This window comes from Chiloscyllium plagiosum, chromosome 23, assembly GCF_004010195.1.
Source record: "Chiloscyllium plagiosum isolate BGI_BamShark_2017 chromosome 23, ASM401019v2, whole genome shotgun sequence".
NCBI classification, from domain to species: domain Eukaryota; kingdom Metazoa; phylum Chordata; class Chondrichthyes; order Orectolobiformes; family Hemiscylliidae; genus Chiloscyllium; species Chiloscyllium plagiosum.
In genome coordinates this window covers 8,669,627-8,689,454 of record NC_057732.1, presented here as the reverse complement: position 1 = coordinate 8,689,454, position 19,828 = coordinate 8,669,627, and the positions used below count along the sequence as shown (strand labels likewise).

The window sequence follows — 19,828 nt, the reverse complement described above, 5'->3', positions numbered from 1 at the left end:
TTTGCTACCCCATTCTATGCATCCTAAGTCTTGCCTAATAACATTATAATTGCCCTTCCTCCACACTCTTGCCCTGTGGCATGTACCTATCCCTTTCCATTGCTAAACTAAACGTAACCGAATTATGACCACTTTCTCCAAAGTGCTCACCTACAACTAAATCTGGCCTGGTTCATTAACAAGCACCAGATCCAGTGTGGCCTCCCCTCTTGTCAGCCCTTCGTCATACTGTGTCAGGAATCCCTCCTGCACACATTGGACAAAAACTGATCCAACCGATATACTAGATGTATAGCATTTCCAGTCAATGTTGGGGAAGTTAAAGTCCCCCGTAATGACCACCCTGCTCCTTTCACTCCTACCCAGAATCGTTTTGCCGATCCTCTCCTCCACATCCTTGGAACTCTGTGGAGGCCTATAAAATATTCTACTCAGTACTACTCAGTACTACTACTCAGTAGACGAGCCCTCGTGAAACGTTCTTTCAGCCAACGTTATACTGTTCTTGACTAAGAAGGCCACGCATCCCCCTCTTTTACGGCCTTCCCTGTTCTTAATGAAAGATCTAAACCCTGGAACCGGCAACATTCATTCCTGATCCTGCTCTATCCATGTCTCCGAAATGGCCACAACATCGAAGTTCCAGGTACTTACCCATGCTGCAAGCTCACCTATCTTATTGCGGATACTTCTCGCATTGAAGTCAACACACTGCAAACCAGCTTGCTGCCTGCCAGCACATTCCTGTGATTGATCAGGAACCTTTCCAGTTTATAGGTTTAATATCACATGATATCCAAGAAGGGCTTATGCCCGAAACATCGATTCTCCTGTTTCTTGGATGCTGCCTAACTTGCTGCGCTTTTCCAGCAACACATTTTCAGCTAGGAATAGAGCCAGTCAAAGACAAAAGTGGGAAGTTGTGTGTTACCCTGTGGAGGTCAGAGAGCTGCTAGATGAATATTTCTCATTGGTTTTCACTCAGGAAGAGGAGAATATTGTAGAGAAGAAGAATGAGATATGAGATATTAGACTAGAAAGGATTGAGGTTAATAAGGAAGAGGTGTTATCGATTCTAGAAGGAGTGAAAGTAGAACAAGTCCCCTGGGCTGGATGGGATTTATCCAAGGATTCTCTGGGAAGCTAGGGAGGAGGTGTTGGTACCTTTGGCTTTGATCTTTGAGTCATCCCTGTCTACAGGTTTAGTACCAGAGGACTGAAGGATTGCAAATGTTGTGCCTTTGTTCAAGAAGAGCTGTAGAAATCACCCAGGCAATTATAGATCAGTGAGCTTTACGTTTGTTATAGGAAAAGTTTTGGAAATGATTATGAGAGATAGGATTTATAACCATCTAGCAATGAACAATTTGATTGCAGATAGTCAACATGGTTTCGTCAAGGACAGGTCATGTCTCACAAACCTCATTGAGTTTTTCGAGAAGGTGACCAAGCATGTGGATGAGGGTAGGACAGTTGACGTGGTGTATGTGGACTTCAGTAAGGCCTTTGATAAGGTTCCACATGGTAGGCTGTTGGAGAAAATGCAGAGGCATGGGATTAAGGGTGATTTAGTAGTTTGGATTAGGAATTGGCTTTCTGTAAGAAGGCAGTGAGTGGTGGTTGATGGGAAATATTGAGCCTAGAGTCCAGTTACTAGTGGTGGGCCACAAGGATCTGTCTTGGGACCATTGCTGTTTGTCATTTTTATAAATGACTTAGACACAGGCATAGGTAGATGGGTTAGTAAGTTTGCAGATGACACTAAAGTTGGTGGAGTAGTGGACAGTGTGGAAGAATGTTACAAGTTACAGGGAGACTTAGATAAACTGCAGAATTGGGCTGAGAGGTAGAAAATGGAGCTCAATTCTGATAAATGTGAGATGATTCACTTTGGGAAGAATAACAGGATGGCAGAGTACTGGGTCAATGGAAAGATTCTTGATAGTGTGGATGAGCAGGTAAGTTTGCAGATGACACTAAAGTTGGTGGAGTAGTGGACAGTGTGGAAGAATGTTACAAGTTACAGGGAGACTTAGATAAACTGCAGAATTGGGCTGATAGGTAGAAAATGGAGCTCAATGCAGATAAATGTGAGATGATTCACTTTGGGAAGAATAACAGGATGGCAGAGTACTGGGTCAGTGGAAAGATTCTTGATAGTGTGGATGAGCAGAGGGATCTTGGAGTCCATGTACATAGATCCCTGAAAGTTGCCATCCAGATTGATAATGCTGTTAAGAATGCATTTACTGTGTTAGGTTTTATTGGTAGAGGGTTTGAGTTTTGGAACTGTGATGTCATGCTGCAACTGTACAAAATGCTAGTGCAGCCGCACTTAGAATATTGCGTACAGTTCTGGTCACCCATATTTTGGGAAGGATGTGGAAGCATTGGAAAAGGAGAAGATTTACCAGGATGTTGCCTAGTCTGGAGGGAAGGTCTTATGAAGAAACGCTGAGAGACTTGGGTCTGTTCTCATTGGAAAGAAGAAGGCTAAGAGGGGATTTGATGGAGACATACAAGATGATCAGAGGATTAGATAACTAGACAGTGAAAGACTTTTTCCTAGGACGATGGTGTTTGTACGAGGGGACATAACTACAAATTGAGGGGTGATAGATCTAAGACAGATGTCAGAGGCAGGTTCCTTACTCAGAGAGTGGTAAGAGCGTGGAATGCCTTGCCTGCCAATGTAGTTATCTCAGCCACGTTAGGGAGATTTAAATAATCCTTGGATAATGATGGGATAGTGTAGGGGGATGGGCTTAGATTAGTTCACACGTCAGCGCAACATCAAGGGCCGAAGGACCTGTTCTGCACTGTACTGTTCTTTGGTCTATGTTCTATCCCTGGTGTATACTGAATTATCTGATCAGTAGTGCATAACAGTTGGTTGCAATGTCCCAGCCTGAAATGGTAAGAAAATTGGTTGCACCTTCAAAGGTCATTAATCCAGTGTTTCCTGCTGGAAAATACAAATGTCAGTGCACTTGGGTGTGAAGGCTTTTGTGATGAATTAGCCTTGTCTCATGAAAAAGAACCATTTGAATGAGGACTAATAACACAAGTGAAACTACCTCAAGGGAGGGGACATGTATTTTAAAAATCAATTATTATCTTCAATAAGTGATTTAGTACACATTGAGCATCAATGGGAAATGGCCAGTAACAATGGATATATCCAAAATAAACACCCCCCCCCCCAAAAAACTGTTGGTGCTGGAAATCCAATATAAGGGGGTGGTACAGTGGTTCAGTGGTCAGCACGGCTGCCTCACAGCACCAGGGACCTGGGTTCGATTCCAGCCTCGGGCATGTGGAGTTTGCATGTTCTCCCCGTGTCTGTGTGGGTTTCCTCCCACAATCCAAAGCTGTGCAGGTTAGGTGACATGACCGTGCTAACTTGCCCATAGTGTTCAGGAATGTTTAGGTTGGGTGATTAATCTGTGATAAATATAGGGGAATGGGTCTGGGTGGGTTACTCTTTGGAGGGTCAGTGTGAACTTGATGAGCCAAGTGTCCTATTTCCACACTGTAGGGATTCTATGATCTATAGTCTGCTGCAAGTGTCAAGATCAAATTCACTTCTGCACCTTGGTACAGGTCTCTTTTTTTTTCCCCACATTATTGTTCGGTTAGTCACTGGACAGTTCTTGTTTAAACTCTGAACTTTCCCTACACTGTCTGATAGCCACAGGTTTGGCCAGAAGACTATCAAAAATAAGAACAGAGTAGGCCATTCGGCTTCTTGAGCCTGCACTGCCATTCAACAGGATCATAATCTTCACATTCACTTTCCTGTGTGTTTACCCCATAAGCTGAAAAATGTGTTGCTGGAAAAGCGCAGCAGGTCAGGCAGCATCCAAGGAGCAGGAGAATCGACGTTTCGGGCATAAGCCCTTCTTCAGGATCATTCAGCTTTGACCTCCAGCATCTGCAGTCCTCACTTTCTCCCTGTTTACCCCATAACCCTTGATTTCCCCAACTGATCACAAATCTATCTCAGCCTTACATATGTACAAGGACTCTGCCCCCACAGTTCTCTCTAGCAAGGAATTCCAAAGACTCACAACCCTTTGAGAGAAGAAATTCCTCCTCACCTCAGTCTAAAATTGCTGCCCCTTTATTCTGGGACCACACCCTCGGATCTTTGACTCTCCTATGAGGAGAAACATCCTCTCAACATTTATCTTGTCAAGTCCCTTAAGAATCCTGTAGGCTTCAATGAGGTCACCTCTCATTTTTCTCTCATAAGCCAACTCCTCCATACTAAGGATCATCCTATTGAACCTTCTTTGAATTCCCGTAAAATGAAATATTTCCATAAATAAGGGAAGCAAAACTATTTGTAGTACTCCAGATGTGGACTCACTGGCACCAAATACAGCTGCATTAAGACTTCTCTACTCTTATACTCCAACCCCCTTGAAATGACGACCAACATTCCATTATCTTTCCTGACTACCTGCTGCACATGTGAGTGAGCTTTCTGTGTTTCTTGCACAAGTATCCCAAGTCCCTTTGTGTTACATCTTTCTGCAGTTTTTCTCCACTTCAATTATACTCTTATTTTGTTCTCTCATCCAAAATGAACAACTTCATGAATCCCTACATTATATTCCATTTGTTAACTTCTAGCCCACTTAATGAACTTATCAATATCTCTATGTAAACTTTGTATTCCTCTTGCAACTTGCCTTTCCACCTATTTTTGTGATGTCTGAAAATTTGGCTACAGCACATTCGCTTCCTTCCTCCAAGTCATTAACATATGTTGTAAGCAATTGTGGTCCCAGCACTGATCCCTATCAGGTCACAAATCATCAAGTGGGCTCTTATCTTATCCTGAAGGGCTTGTGCCTGAAACGTCGATTCTCCTGTTCCTTGGATGCTGCCTGACCTGCTGCACTTTTCCAGCAACACATTTTCAGCTCTTATCTTATGACAACCTTCTGTGAGGTACGTCGTTCAATGCCTCTAGATGTCCAAATAAAATACATCCACTGGTTTCCCTCTCTGGTCGGGCTTTCCATGAAAAACTCTAGTTTATGATTTTCCAATGTGCTGCTATTACTTCCTTAATATTTGAACCCAACATTTTTCCAGCAATAGATAATAGGTATAGTTACTTGCTTATTGCCTCCTCCCCACCTCCCCCCTTCCTCCCCCTCCTCCCCCCCAACCGTTTTGAATAGGGAAGTCACCTTGGCAGTTTTCCAATCTTCTCTTTCTTTTCCAGAATCCAAGAATTTTTGGAAAAAAATTGCAAACAATAGCTCTATAGTTACTTCTTCTGTATCCTAGGATGCAAGCCATCAATGCCAGGGATCCTATCTGCTTTTAGTCCCATTAGTTTCTCTAATACTGCTTCTCTAGTGATGGTGATGGTACTTACTTCCTCTTCTGTCTTATTGGAAAGTTCAAAGTCTCTTCCACCTTAAAGACTAATGAAAAATATCTGTTTAACTCTTCTGCCATTTCCTTGTTCCCCATTACTATCTCTTCAGACACATTTTCTCATGGCCTATGTTCACTTTGACTTAAGCAAGTTTTCCTTTGTGGGGTGTCTTATATGCAGCATTAGAGGGAACTGCAAAATACATTGTAGGAAGTTCATGCCATGATTCCTTTCCATTTCTCTGCTCTGGCAAGTTAAAAGTAGGATAGTTGAAAATTCTATGATTATTACTGTATGGTTGTTACTCATGTCCCAATATTTTTGAAATTAAGGAGTTTAAATCCAGTTTCAGTATTGAAATTAAACTTTTCTTTTATGGTTCAAAGGTGCCTTTGTTTTTTAATCATTAGCTCAATTGATGTTTACACAAAATCATTTACTCTTGGTTCATAAAGTCCAAGATTACAACTAATACCTTCAAAATGAATAATGGCCATCTGGATCATTTTAATTATACTTGGCAAAAATCTAGGCTTATTGGAGCTGTAAATAAAATTGTCTGTGCACATAGATGTCCTTGTTTCTGATGTTAAGAATCACAAAAAAGGTGTCTCTAAGACTTGGTGATTACTTTAAATTAATTCAAATGTGGAATGTTTAATTGAAAAATGAGGAAATTCTCCAAATTGCTCTCATAATCATTAACTATACCACCTTCCAGTAATCTATCTCCACCCCAATCCTGGACCAATGGAGTTGTTTTCTCTTACCCAAGTTTTGTGCTCTCTCCCCCTTCATTGTACTGCTTTAATTATTTACACCTATTCTCATACCCACCTCTTGTTTTGTTTCTTATATCTTTGAGATGCTAATGGTTAGATATCCTCTTGAACTGGTGCAGTCTGGACAGTTGAGATATACTGAAAATGGTGTGTGTGGATGTGGGCGCACACATGTGTTCAGGTAGTATTTGCATGATGTGCCTGTTTCTTGCCTTTATCAAATCAAGGCCAGATCTGAGCAAATCCATGAGGAAAGGCATCATCACCCTCATCTACAAGCGGAAGGGGGAGAGGGAGGAACTCAGAAATTGGAGACCAATCTCACTATTGAATGTGGATTACAAAATTTTGTCAACTGGGTCAGGTCTGCTCTGGGGTCGGTGATTCACCCTGACCAAACCTGTGCTATACCAGGCAGGAAGATCCCTGAGAGTCTCGCACTCCTCAGGGATACGATCGCCTACGTGCAGGACAGAGAGTTGGACACCTGCCTGATCAGCCTGGACCAGGAGAAAGCCTTTGACAGGATATCACACACGTATATGAGAGATGTTCTCTCCAAAATGGGCTTTGGAGAGGGAATCTGCAATTGGATCAGACCGCTCTACACCCAAAATTGTCAGTGCAGTCTCAATCAATGGGTTGGAATCAGATAGCTTCCCAGTCAGATCTGGAGTCAGGCAGGGCTGCCCTCTCTCTCCCGCCTTGTTTGTGTGCTGCATAGAGCCATTTGCCGAGTCCATCAGGAAGGATACGAGCCTGAGAGGGGTGACTATTCCTGGCAGCGGGGGCCTGCAGGTTAAGGCCTTCCTGTACATGGATGATGTTGCCGTTTTCTGCTCGGATCTGCTGTCCGTGCACAGACTCATCTGCATATATGACCACTTTGAACGGGCCTCGGGGGCCAAGGTAAACCGAGGCAAGAGCGAGGCCATGCTCTTCGGGAACTGGGCCGGCCAATCCTCGATCCCCTTCACCGTCAGGACCGACCAACTGAAGGTGATGGGTATTTGGTACGGGGGGGGGGGGGGGGGGGGGGGGGGGGGTGGGCATGCGCCAAGTCTTGGGAGGAGCGTATCAGCAAAGTGAGGCAGAAACTGGGCAGATGGAAGCTACGGTCGCCCTCCAGCGCGGGAAAAAGCCTGGTAATCAGGTTTGATGCACTGTCATTGCTATTATACGTGGCACAGGTCTGGCCTATTCCCAGAACCTGTGCTGCCGCAGTCTTCCAGTTTATATGGAGATCAAAGATGGACTGGGTCCGCAGGGACTCGATGTATAAAGATCTGGAGAAATTAATGAAGAGAAACACCTTTGACCACAAGTCCATTAGGAAGTGGTCAGCACGTAGTGTCCTTGAGACCCTTCGGGAAAAGGAGAGGGCGGATCCTGTCGAGCGGTTCCCTGAGCAGACTGTCAAAGCCATTTGGCAGAATGCCTCATCGCCAGAACCTTCCAACAAGCACCAAGACATGGCTTGGCTGGTGGTGAGAAGGGCTCTGCCTGTGAGATCCTTTATACACGCCCAGACTCTCTGCTGCACCGCACGCTGCCCTCGAAGCGGCTGCGGGGGGGACGAGACTGTCACACACAGTCTGGAATGTGCCTACGCAGACGAAGTCTGGAGGGGAATGCAGTGGTGTTGTCAAGGTTCATCCCAAGCAGCGCCATGACGCGGGGCTCCGTGCTCTACAGCCTGTTCCCCGGGATGCACACCGAGACAAACATCAACTGTGCCTGGAGGATCATCATCTCGGTGAAGGACGCTCTCTGGGTGGTCCGAAACCTGTTGATCTTCCAGCTGAAGGAGTTGACCCCGACTGAGTGTTGCAGACTGGCACATTCCAAGGTCCAGGACCACGTGTTGAGGGACGCGCTGAAGCTTGGGGCAGCTGCCGCCAAGGCGCGGAGGGGAAAGACCCACCGTGTAACATCTGCCTGCCTAACGAAGAACAGGGGGCCCACCCAGTCATTTGGGCTCCGCTGACGCCTCAGCAGAAGAGCTGGATAGTAAATGTACAGACTTGTATATATGGAAAATAAATTTCAATGTCTGTATGTAAAGCAAAGTAATGTGTGCACAAGAATGGCATGACCAATTGTAAAGAGATCCAAATAATTTTATGAATAAAGTATATTTTTGAAATTACAAAAAAGCCAGATCTGAGCAGGCAGGAATTATAAGTAGATCATTGTGTGATCATCAACAAACATCCTCACTTCTGACCTTATGACAGAGGGAAGACAATTGATGAAAAAGCTGAAAGACATTGAGCCTGGGACACTCCCCTAATAAAATTCTATGGCAATGCCCTGGGAGAGAAAATGGTTGGCCCATGACAATCACTACTCTCCAATCAGTGGAGTGGAAATCCCTTCTGATTCCTATTGAGTTCAACTTTATTGGAGATTCTTGACATCACACTCTGTCAAATACTGCCTTTTGCCTTGTTCCCCGGAATTTATTTCCTTTGTGATTGTTTTAAGGCCGTAATGAGGTCTGGAGCTGAAATGTTGTAGAACCCAACACAGCAGTGATTAACAAATTTCTGAAGAGTAAATGGTGGTTGATACCACAGTTGACATATCCTTCATCATAGTGCTGATGATTCAGTGTATGTTAATGCAGTGTATTGGATTTTTCTTCAGTATGTGAATTAATCTGTCCATTGTCAAGCAGATGTACTGTAGATGTACTGAAACAGTATGGCTAGGGGTGCAACTAGTTCTGAAGCATGTCCTCTGCCCTAGAGTCGGATGTTGCTGAGTCTCACAAACTTGACTTTATTCGGTGCCCTCTGTTATTTCTTCACATCTCATGGAGTACACTGAGTTGGGTGTAGTTTGGTGTGTGTTAAATGTAGGGATCTTAGGAGGGAACCCAGACCCCTCATGCCCTCACCACTTCAAGCTGAAAATGATTGCAAACGAATGCATATTGCCCAAATATCCTGAACTCCAGTGTGAGCTAATATCTTTTCAGCTCAAGGATCCAAATGCAAATCCTGAATGAATTGGCTTTCCTACCTAAGGTTTGACAGATCTGATACATTTCCTTCGAACTGGCACATGACCAAACTTCAGCTGAACATTTCTTTGAGCCGCTTCTGCTCTGCCACTGTTAATGGAGACCAGGAAGAATATTTGGAGAGTAACCAGGAGATTCACTCCTCAATCTCAAAGCCCAAATCCATCTTTCTTGTCCACCGCTCATTTCTCGGCTGGTAGGCATTCTGTCAGGAGTGACTTCCTGCTTCATCCTTCAAAGCCTTTCCACCACCTACAAGACACAAGCCTAGAACGGGATGGACTATTCCATTGCCTGGATGCGTGTAGCTTGCTACAGAAAACAAGATGCCCAATGTCACAGCAGCTCAGGCAGTATCCAAGGAGCAAGAGAGTCGACACTTTGGGCATAAGCCCTTCATCAGGAATTGCCCGAAATGTCCACTCTCCTGCTCCTCGGATGCTGCCTGACCAGCTGTGCTTTTCCAGTGCCATACTTTTCGACTCTGATTTCCAGTATCTGCAATCCTCACTTTCTCCTCCTCGATGGACTAAAGGGCCTTTCTCTGCACTGTAGTCCTGTATGACTCTATTTACCACTGAGTTACTTTTCAACAATTACTCAACTTATTTCTGCTGGTCCGAATAGCAAGTATCATTTAGGATTTCATTGTTTTTATTCACACACGGGACATGGATGTTGCTGGCTGGGCCAGCATTTATTGCCCATCCCCAGTTGCCCTTGAGAAGGTGGCGAAGAGCTGCAGTCCACGTGAGGTTGACTGACAAAGCCTTTAAGGAGGGAATTCTAGGATTTTGACCCATCAACAGCGAATTATGGTATGTTTTCAAGTCAGAATGGTGAGAGGCTTGAAGGAGAACATGCAGGCGGTGGTGTTCCCATGTATGTGCTTCCTTTGTCCTTCTAAATGGAAGTATTTTTGGGTTTGGAAGGTGTTGTGTAAGAAACTTTGGTGAATTTCTGCAGTGCATCTTGTAGATGATACACATTGCTGCTACTGTGCGTCAGTGGTGGTTGCAGTGGATGCTTGTGGATGTGGTGCCAATGAAGAGGATTGCTTTTCCTGGATGGTGTCAAGCTTCTTGATTGTTGTTGGAGCTGCACTCACCCAGGCAAGTGGGATGTGGGCATCAGTGGCATGGCCATCACTTATTGCCCTTACTGCAGCGAAGAGTCAACCACATTGCTGTTAGCCTGTAGTCACGTGTACGCCAGACCTGGTAAGGGTGGCAGTTTCCTTCACTAAAGGTTCTGGGGAGTCTGGACGTGTGTTAGACACCACAGTACTCCTAAGTCTTTGACCTGCTCTTGTAGCCATTGTGTTTAAGTGGCAAGTCTAGTTGAGTTTCTGGTCAATTGTAACCCCCAGGATGTCGATAGCAGGGGATTCAGTAATGGTAAAACTATTGAATGTCAAGGATCAGTGGTTAGATTACCTCTTCCTGGAGATGGTCACTGCCTGGCATTTGAGTGATGTGAATATTACTTGCCACTTTTTAGTCCAAGCCTGGATAGAACATAGAACCTAGGATTGCTAGCGCATGAACAGGTCCTTGCCCACCATATTGTGCTGAACATGACACCAAATGAAACTAATCCCTTCTGCCTGCCCTTGATCCATATACCTCCATCCTTTGATGTGCTTATCCAAAAATCCTTAAATTCCCTTATCATATCTGCCTCCACCATCACCACAGACTCCAACCACTCTCTGTGTAAAAAACTTATCCCTCACATCTCATTTGAACTTTCTCCCTCTCACCTTAACTGCATGTCCCCTTGTATTAAATATTTCAACTCTGGGAAAAAGATTCTGGCCATCAACCCTATCTACGCATCTCATAAATTTATAAAGTTCGATCAAGTCTCCCCTCAACCTCCTCCGCTCAAGAGAAAACACCAGAGTTTTTCTGGCCTCTCCTTATAGCTCATCCCCTCTCATCCAAGCAGCATCCTGGTAAACCTCTTCTGCACTCTCTCCAAAGCCTCCACATCCTTCCTGTAACATAGCGACCAGAATTGAACATAATGCTCTTAAGTTTGACAAAACTAGAGTCTTATAAAGCTGCAACATGACATCCTGATTCAATTCCCTGACGAATAAAGGCAAGCATGCCATATGCATTCTTTACCACCCTATGTGGCCATTTCCAGGGAGCTATGGACTTGAACCCCAAGATTCGTCTGTATATCAATGCTGTTCAAAGTCCTATCCTCCGTTCTGACTTTATAATGGAGGGAAGGTCATTGATGAAGCAGATGATGAAGGACACTATCCTGAGAAACTCCTGAAAAGATGTCCAGGAGCTGGGATGATTGACTTCCATGTCCTATATTCACCATGCAGAGAGAGGGCGATCCCCCTGATTCCCATTGATTCTAGATTTGCTTGGGCTCTTTAATGCTATGTTCAGTCGAATGTTTCTTGATGTCAAGAGCTGGCACTACCAACTCTTTATCCTTGTCAAGACTTATGCCAGAACAAGCTTTTAAATCACGTGCTCCCAAGCGGAAACTGAACAGTTTGAATGATGATAGAGGCAAAACTTTATTTTTAATTGCATTACCAACAGTTACTTAGGACACGGGACACGGCAGCTCGTGTGAGGAATTTGCAAAGACGAATAAGGCAAGTTCGACATTGTAAAATTAAAAAAAGCGTTGAAATAGTTAGCAGCGCTGGCGGTCTCTTTGGAGACAGAAACAGAGTTAATGTGTTGAGTTCAACATACCTTCAAGTAACAATTGTATTTTTTTTTCAACATCGTCAAATGACGTCCGGAAAGATTTCTGACTGAGATTAAAGGTGCATTTGGAAATTATTAGTCCTTCCCTAGCCCCCAAGTGCACTTAAAGCAGCATTGGGTGAGTGTTCAATTTAAATTGCACTTTGACGCAAATGTATGTTGCTTTCAGTGGCCAGCAAACTTTCTGCCCAGAGTGAGATTCCACGTTTTCTAAACTGATTTCTAAACTGCTGAGTGCATTCGGTTGGAAAAATTTAAAGTGCCGATAGCATTTTCAGTCTCTGTGTAACAGATAAACTTTACTAAAAGGCAGTTCAGAACAGCGACAAAAAAAACCTCTTTGGGAAAGAGACGTGTAGAGAATTGGAACTGTGAATCACTCCAACTTTTATTTTTGACCATGCACTTAATTACTCTGAGTAACATTTCAAACTCCAATTTTGTTTCTGTAATGTGTTGGAACCTTCAATAAAGAGCATTAAAAGCCGTGACCATTCACAGGGGTCAGCAATAATTTCGCTCAACGCCCTGTATTTTGTCTTAATTTGTTAATGAACTGGATGAAAGGTTTAATTGTGTGAAGAGGTCCGATTTTACAAAGCCCCTTCGTGTGCTCATTTTTAAAGAGAATAAAAGATGTTACTGCTTGACTTCGGTGAGATCTCTTGAGCTTTAATCCCGGTTTTAACCAGCGAGAAATTATTTGTAACTCCATGTGACTTAAGATCCCAGCAATGGTGAATCTTCAAAATGGCTCTTACTAAAGGCGAGTTCCCAAATCATTGTGGAAAGGGTTAACATGTGGATTTGAGGAGGAAGAGATGCCCATGCCCAAAACTAGAGGGCATAGGTCTAAGATGTGAGGGGAAGATTTAAAAGGAACCTAAGGAGTAACTTTTTCATGCAGAGGGTGGTGCGTATATCCACCAGCTAGGTCATACCTTCTACCTGTGTTCACCTCTGCCCACCCCCTCCCCTCCACTTTGTCTGCAGCTCCTCCTACACCCAAGAAGAAGGGTCTTGAAGAAGGGTTACACCCGAAACTTCGACTTCTCCACCTCTTGATGCTGCCTGGCTTGCTGTGTTCTTCCAGCATCTGCAGTTTCTTTTGTGTCTAGAGGAAGTGGTGGAGGCTGGTACAATTACAGCATTTAAAAGGCATCCGGATAGGTACATGAATAGGAGAGGTTTAGAAGGATACATGCTCACAAATGGGACTAGATTTATTTTGGATATTTGGTCAGCATGGACAAATTGGACCAAAGGGTCTGTTTCCGTGCTGTATATCTCTATGACTCAGTGTATTGGTCACTAATGGTAGTGGGAAGGGTTAATGTCCTGATGTGGATTTGAGTGTGGGATGTCAGTGTGTTGATCATTAACGGTAGTAATGGGTTGGGTTCACTGAGGGAGTTAGGTCATCACAAGGAGCTGTCAGCCTCTGCTTTTGGCCAGGACTTCCAGCAAGGCACGGTCTCAAGTACTCCGCATTAGATTTAATCATTTTGTGTTATATTGTCTACCTGCGTGTTGATGTCTGCCTTGATTTATTTACACTTATAGAAATCACTTCTTCACCGAGTGCAGACACCGTTCCCAAGCTGTGAGGAATTGTCCACTCTCTACTGCCGTACAGCTTCACAATGGAAATTCCAATCAAAGGAAACATTGCTTCGAGGACGGAGTTCCCGTCTGCAAATGAGAAACACTCCCGATTTAATAGTCTAAAGGTATGGAAATATTGGACGCTTTTGTCAAACTCTTTGAACCCCCATTGGTTCATGGACTCTTAAAGTCTCAACCCAAGACAGAGAGCTTTGTTAACTTAACATCAGGTGCTATAACATCTATAGGTCTTTATATAATGCTGCAAGCAATATTATTTGTATGTACGATATTTAAAACATGTCTGCTAGTCTACAGTTTTTAATATTTGTGTTTGGACATTTTGCTGAATAAGTTACCACATCCCCCCTGTAGTTTGCTCAGTGTTAAAGTTCAGCGCTTGCACAACCAAAAACTCAATGTGTTTGCTTTTTTGTGCCAGAATAAATCTGACATTAAGGGTGATTGAATTTGAATGTGGCAACACAAACTCCATTGAACTGCTTCCAGTTCTCTCCTGGTTCAACCAGGGGACAATCACATGCACAGAAACAGGCCATTTGGTCAATTGTGTTAGTGTCTGACTGTGTCAAACTTTGTTACACAAAATGTACCTCTCTAGTATCTTAATTCAATCTCCAGGATGTCATCCTGTTGACCAGAAACTGAATTCTGCCAACCATCTAACTCCTGGGAGGACTCTGATTTGATTTTTGTTTCACAGTATTGAATCCATGAAAATGAACAACAATTCGAAACCATATTGGCTACAGTATCAGAGACCTGTAGCTCTGAGTAGTAGTTGTTTCTAATCAACCTGCTCAGAGATGTTATGACACCTCTGGAGCAAGTGGGACTTGAACCCAGACCTCCTGACCACCTGACCTAGAGTCGAGAGTGTGGTGCTGGAAAAGCACAGGAGGTCAGGCAGCATCCAAGGAGCAGTAGCATCAGCGACCAACGAAATTCAGTCCAAACTTTGGCAAACTAAGTTTTGGAAGCAGAGGGCTCCATGGATGCTATTTGCTTTATTTAGAACTTGGAATCTGTCTTTGAAGAATCACTTGGGATGGATAGTGTAGGATTTAGAGTTCAGCAGAAGTGGTCCACCCCAACCCTCTTTACACGAGTCACTTTCCAAGGGTGCACTATGAATCTTCCAGTCTCTGTGCCAATGTTTTGGGGAGTCTGGGAACCTTCTGTAAATCAGCTTTATCAATGGCTCCACAATGGCCAATTATGTGAGTCATAGTCATAAGAGTCAGACAGCACGGAAACAGACCCTTCAGTCTAACCAGTTCCTGCCAAACATAATCCCAAAATAAACTAGTCCCACCTGCCCATATCCCTCCAAACATTTTGTCGTCTTTAACTTATCCAAATGTCTTTTAAACAGTGTAACTGTCCCTCTATCTGCCACTTCCTCTGAAGTTCATTCCACACAGAGAAAAGAAAATTGCCCTTTATGTATCTTCCAAATCTTTCTCCTCTCACATTAAAAATATGTCCCCTTGAAATTCCCCACCCTGGGAAAAGGACACCTGCCATTCACCTTATCTATACCCCTTATTATTTTTCAAGTTTCTCTAAGGTCACCCCTTTACCTCCTACACTCTAGCGAACAAATGTCCCAGCCTATCCAGCCTCTCTTTATAACTTACATAGAAAAGATAAAATATGTTCTTATATTGTCAAATTGAGTATAGTTTTAAGGCCATCACACTTGAATGATGCAATACCATGATAAAAGCAGACCTTGACTTCTGCACTGTATTCTCATCATTGTGACTCAAGTTATAGACGATAAATGTGAAGATTTTAGAAAGAAACAAGCCTGGGCAATGTTCAGGCCTGGCCACATTTGGACAATATGTCCAACCACAATATTTTCTTAGATGTTAAGCAGCTTATAAATGTGAGTACACACGTTGCTGAACAGTCCAACCTGTTATTATTGCCCCCAACGTCCGAGAAACACCAGTTAAGTGCCACTTTTACTCATTCATTTTTGCAATGTGGGCATTTCTGGCTGGACCAGCATTTATTCGCCATCCCCAGTTGCCCTTTAGAAGGTGGATGGCGAGCTCACCTCTTGAAACCCACAATGCCGTTAGGGAAAGAGATCCAGGAGTGTTGAAGGCATGGTGACATATTTTCAATTCAGGATGATGAATAGCTTGGAAGGGAATTTGCAAGTGGCAATGTGCCTGTGTGTCTGCCAGTCTTGACTGACTAAATGACAGCGGTTGTGAGTTTGGAAGATGTTACATTGAAAGTTTTGCAGTGCTGATGGTACACACTACTGTTATTGAGCTTTGGTGGTGGAGGGGGTGGATGTGTACGGATGTGTTTCAAATGCAGCAAACTGATTTGACCTGAATGGTGTCAAGCTTCTTGAGTGTTTTTGGAGCTGCACCCATCCAGGCAAGTGGAGAACATTCAACCACACTGCTGCCTTGTAGATGATGGAGAAGCTTTGGGGAAAGTGAGGACTGCAGATGTTGGCGATCAGAGTCGAAAAGTCTGGCGCTGGAAAAGCACAGCAGGCCAAGCAGGTGATAGGTAGTTGCAGATGGGGGGTGATGGTGATAGGTCAGAGTGGAGGGTGGAGTGTATAGGTGGGAAGGAAGATGGACAGATAGGGCAGTTCAAGAGGGCAGTGTCAAGTTGGACGGTTGGATCTGGGATGAGGTGGGGAGTAATAAGAACAGTTACTTGCTCCAGGATAACGAACCTCTGCCCTGCTCTTGTCACCATTTTATTTATATGGCTATTTCAGTCCAGTTTCTGGGAAATGGTAACCCCAGCATGTTAAAAGTGGGTAATTCAACAATGGTAATGTTAGTAAATGCCTGGTTGTGAGTGATACTTGCCACTTATCAGCACAAGCCTGGGCATTGTTCAGGCCTTACTGCATTTGGACACGAAATCCTTCAGTATCTGAGCAGCCATGAATGGGGTTGGTGTTGTGCATTCATCAGCAAATAGCCCCATTTTTAACTTTATGGTAGAAGAATTCATCATTGAATCAACTGAAGATGCTTGGGCCTAGGGCACTCCCCTTAGGAACACCTGCCGAGATGTATAGGAGCTGAGATGTCCAATCCCCAACAACATCGCCATCTTCATTTGTGCCAGTATGACTCCAACCAGTGGAGTATTTCTTCTGATTCCCATTGATTTTAATTTCACTAGGATTCCTTGATGGTCCTTGACATTTGTATGGTGCTAACATTACTAGGCCAGAAGTTAACTTGTTAACCAGTGGTTCACTACTGTCAATGGATCGAACAGTTAATGATGCCATAAAGATGTGCAAGAACTCAACTTAAAAAAAAAAACAGGAATGTGTCGCAGGTTGAAAGACACAATAAAAGATTGAGAAATATCCTCAAAATCCTATTGGCAAATCTTTCTTCTGTGGAAATGCATTCGTACAATACAATTCCTGATGAAGGGCTTATGCCGAAATGTCGACTCTCCTGTTCCTTGGATATGTTTTGATGATTTCCAATTTAAATTGAAACCAATGAGTGTTTATTAACAACTATCTCACATTTTCCTAGTTATTCCTTGCAGCCTTGTCCTGCTTGTACTTTGCAAAAGCGTTATCAGGGAGCTACATGAAGAGCACAATCACGCAGATAGAGAGACGCTTTGACATTCCGAGTTCACTCATTGGTGTTGTTGACGGAAGTTTTGAAATCGGTGAGTACTGATCTGAAAATTCTCAACAGAACGGAAACCAAGCTTGCATGTTATTAACAAGTTGGCCTATTTTGTTAATCTCTGTTTGGTTAAGGGAATCTGTTGGTGATTGTATTTGTGAGCTACTTTGGAGCAAAATTTCACAGGCCCAGGCTAATTGCAATTGGAAGTATGGTCATGGCTATTGGAACTTTTCTGACAGCTTCACCACATTTCTTCATGGGACGGTGAGTTTTCAAATTATAAGATGAGTTATAAATGCAGGCACATACTTAAAATGCATACATTTTGTGTATGTTCTTTATGTGTTTAATAATACAGAATGCTAGAGCTCAGAAGGAGCTATTTGACCCTGTTATAACTCTGTTAGCTTCAGCTATTCAGATGGTCTCATTGCTCCTCTTTTTCACCATGGCCTTGCGATCATTACCAGTTCAAATATTTATCCAGTTTCCTCTTGAAAATTACTATAGTATCGGCTTCTACCTCCTCTTCACTACATTCCAGTTTGTAACTTGCTGATTAATCTTTTTTTCTGCTTATTGCCTCTGGTTCATTATGAAGTTATATTAAATCTGCATCCTTTGGTTAGTGATCATTCTGCCAGCAGAAGAATTGTTTCCTTATTCGCTGATTTTGAACATTAATCTACTTTGCTCCGAGGAAAACAATCCTCAAATTCTACATTTTGCACAAGACGGCAACATTTTAGTAATCCTCATTTGCACACTCTCCAGTAACTTGTGATCCTTCCCATAGTATAATGCTCATAACTGACCACGATGATCCACCTTGTGCCAAATATTTTGATTAGACTCCTTAGAATTGTTTTGTGATTTTGAACTACATGAACGTTGCTGTTGTGGTGTATTATAATCATTTAACCCAATTTCCTTTTCCTGTACTGTCTGTCTCTGTTAATTAAGCTAAGGATCTCCTATGCCTTTTTGTTACAACCAGACCTTGGGCAATGTTTCCCAAGTTATGACTGTTCCAGAAGAAAGACCCTAAATCTTTAAGGTCTCAGCTGAGAAGGGATGAACTGGTTTCCTTTTATTTTCTGCGGCTCAGTGAAGACTTTTCTCCCAAACCAAATTAATTTTGTTTTATAAGGGACAAATTTAACCAGGCATTTGTGAGTTAACAGGAGAGTGAGCTATATGTTACAAAATGCAAAACAGGAATAATAATGCAACAAGCGCACACAGAATAGAAATAAAATAATCTATAGATTAGATAAAAGATAAAAGTGGTACAGATCAGTTTGGTTGAGTGACCGGCCTGTTCTTGTGCAGTATTGTTCAGTGAGGTACATGAAAAGTAGAAAATGGCACATTGCTATTGAAAGTTTGAGTTTAGGATCCTTTTTTTACAGTCAATTGAAATTGTTCTGTCCTGTTTCCTTTTGACTGGCTAGTAACACTCAGCAACAGAGTTCTTCTTGTCCTGTTGCTTTTGACTGACTTGCGGTTCATTGACTTCTCACACTTGGAGCTAGGGAGTCCTTTCAACTGCAATGCAGCAGTGACTCGAGGATAGACCTCCCTTTTACAGCTCCCAAGAGCATGTCAGTAAGCATGGAATATACACTAGCACACTTTCTCCATCAACAAGCACAGATCAGACTCAACCCTATTCCGCCCTCTTTCTCTGGTATGTCACTGATATTATCAGTGTTGCTTTCCTCTCTTGTCCAGAATTGGAAACATTTAGCAATTTTGCTTCCAATTTCCACCCCACTCTCACCTTCTCTTGGTCTATCTCTAACTACTCCCTTCCCTTCCTCAACATCTCTGCCCTGGGCCACAAATGCCCACTACAAACCCACCGACTCCCACGGTTACCTTGACTATATATCCTCACACCCCACTTCCTGTGACGACTCCATTCCATTCTACCAGTTCCTCTGTCTCCATCGCATCTGTTCTGATGATGCCACCTTTGACAAGGGAGCCACTAATATGTCCTTCTTCTCCATCAACCGAGGATTCTCCAGCACCGTAGTTGACAGGGCCCTCAACCGGGTCCAACCCATATCCAGCACTTCAGCCCTCATCCCCTCTCTTCCCTCCTACAACAACAATAGGATTCCCCTTGTCCTCTACCATCCCACCAACATCCACATCCAGAGGATTAGTAGCTGCCATTTCCGTCACCTCCAGCAGGATACTGCCACCAAACACACATTCCCTTCCCCTCCCCTCCCTTGTCAGCATTCCACATTGGACCATTCCCTTGAAGACACCCTGGTCCACTCCTTCCGCCGCCTCCCAAACCACCATCACCAACCACACACCCCGCACACTCCCCGCACCCTTCCTTGGAACCGCAGAAGATGTAACACCTGCCTGTTTACTTCCTCCCTCCTCCACATCCAAGGGCCCAAACACAACCGCATTTCATCTGCACTTCACACAATCTAGTCTACTGCATTCGCTGTTCACAATGTGGTCTCCTCTACATTGGGGAAAGAAAGCGTAGACTGGGTAACCGTTTCACAAAACACCTGCATTCTGTCCACAAAAAAGACTCTGATCCTCAGGTTGCCTGCCACGTTAGT

The 19,828-nt window shown here is 43.5% G+C and overlaps 1 protein-coding gene across 2 annotated transcripts in view; it reads left to right on the top strand.

Annotated features, from left to right (window-relative positions):
• Positions 1-11,880: 11,880 nt before the first annotated feature.
• The window catches only part of LOC122561600 (solute carrier organic anion transporter family member 1C1-like), a 47,531-nt gene continuing 39,583 nt past the window's right edge, over positions 11,881-19,828 (top strand). Inside the window, exons 1-4 of one of the 2 annotated variants that reach the window (XM_043713452.1) lie at positions 11,881-12,073; positions 13,519-13,685; positions 17,127-17,268; positions 17,363-17,495. In XM_043713452.1, the coding sequence (XP_043569387.1) occupies positions 13,599-13,685; positions 17,127-17,268; positions 17,363-17,495 (362 nt within the window). In that variant the 5' untranslated portion in view covers positions 11,881-12,073; positions 13,519-13,598. Of the gene's footprint in view, positions 12,074-13,342; positions 13,424-13,518; positions 13,686-17,126; positions 17,269-17,362; positions 17,496-19,828 lie in introns of those variants that run through there. The other variant, XM_043713453.1, reaches the window with a different exon arrangement.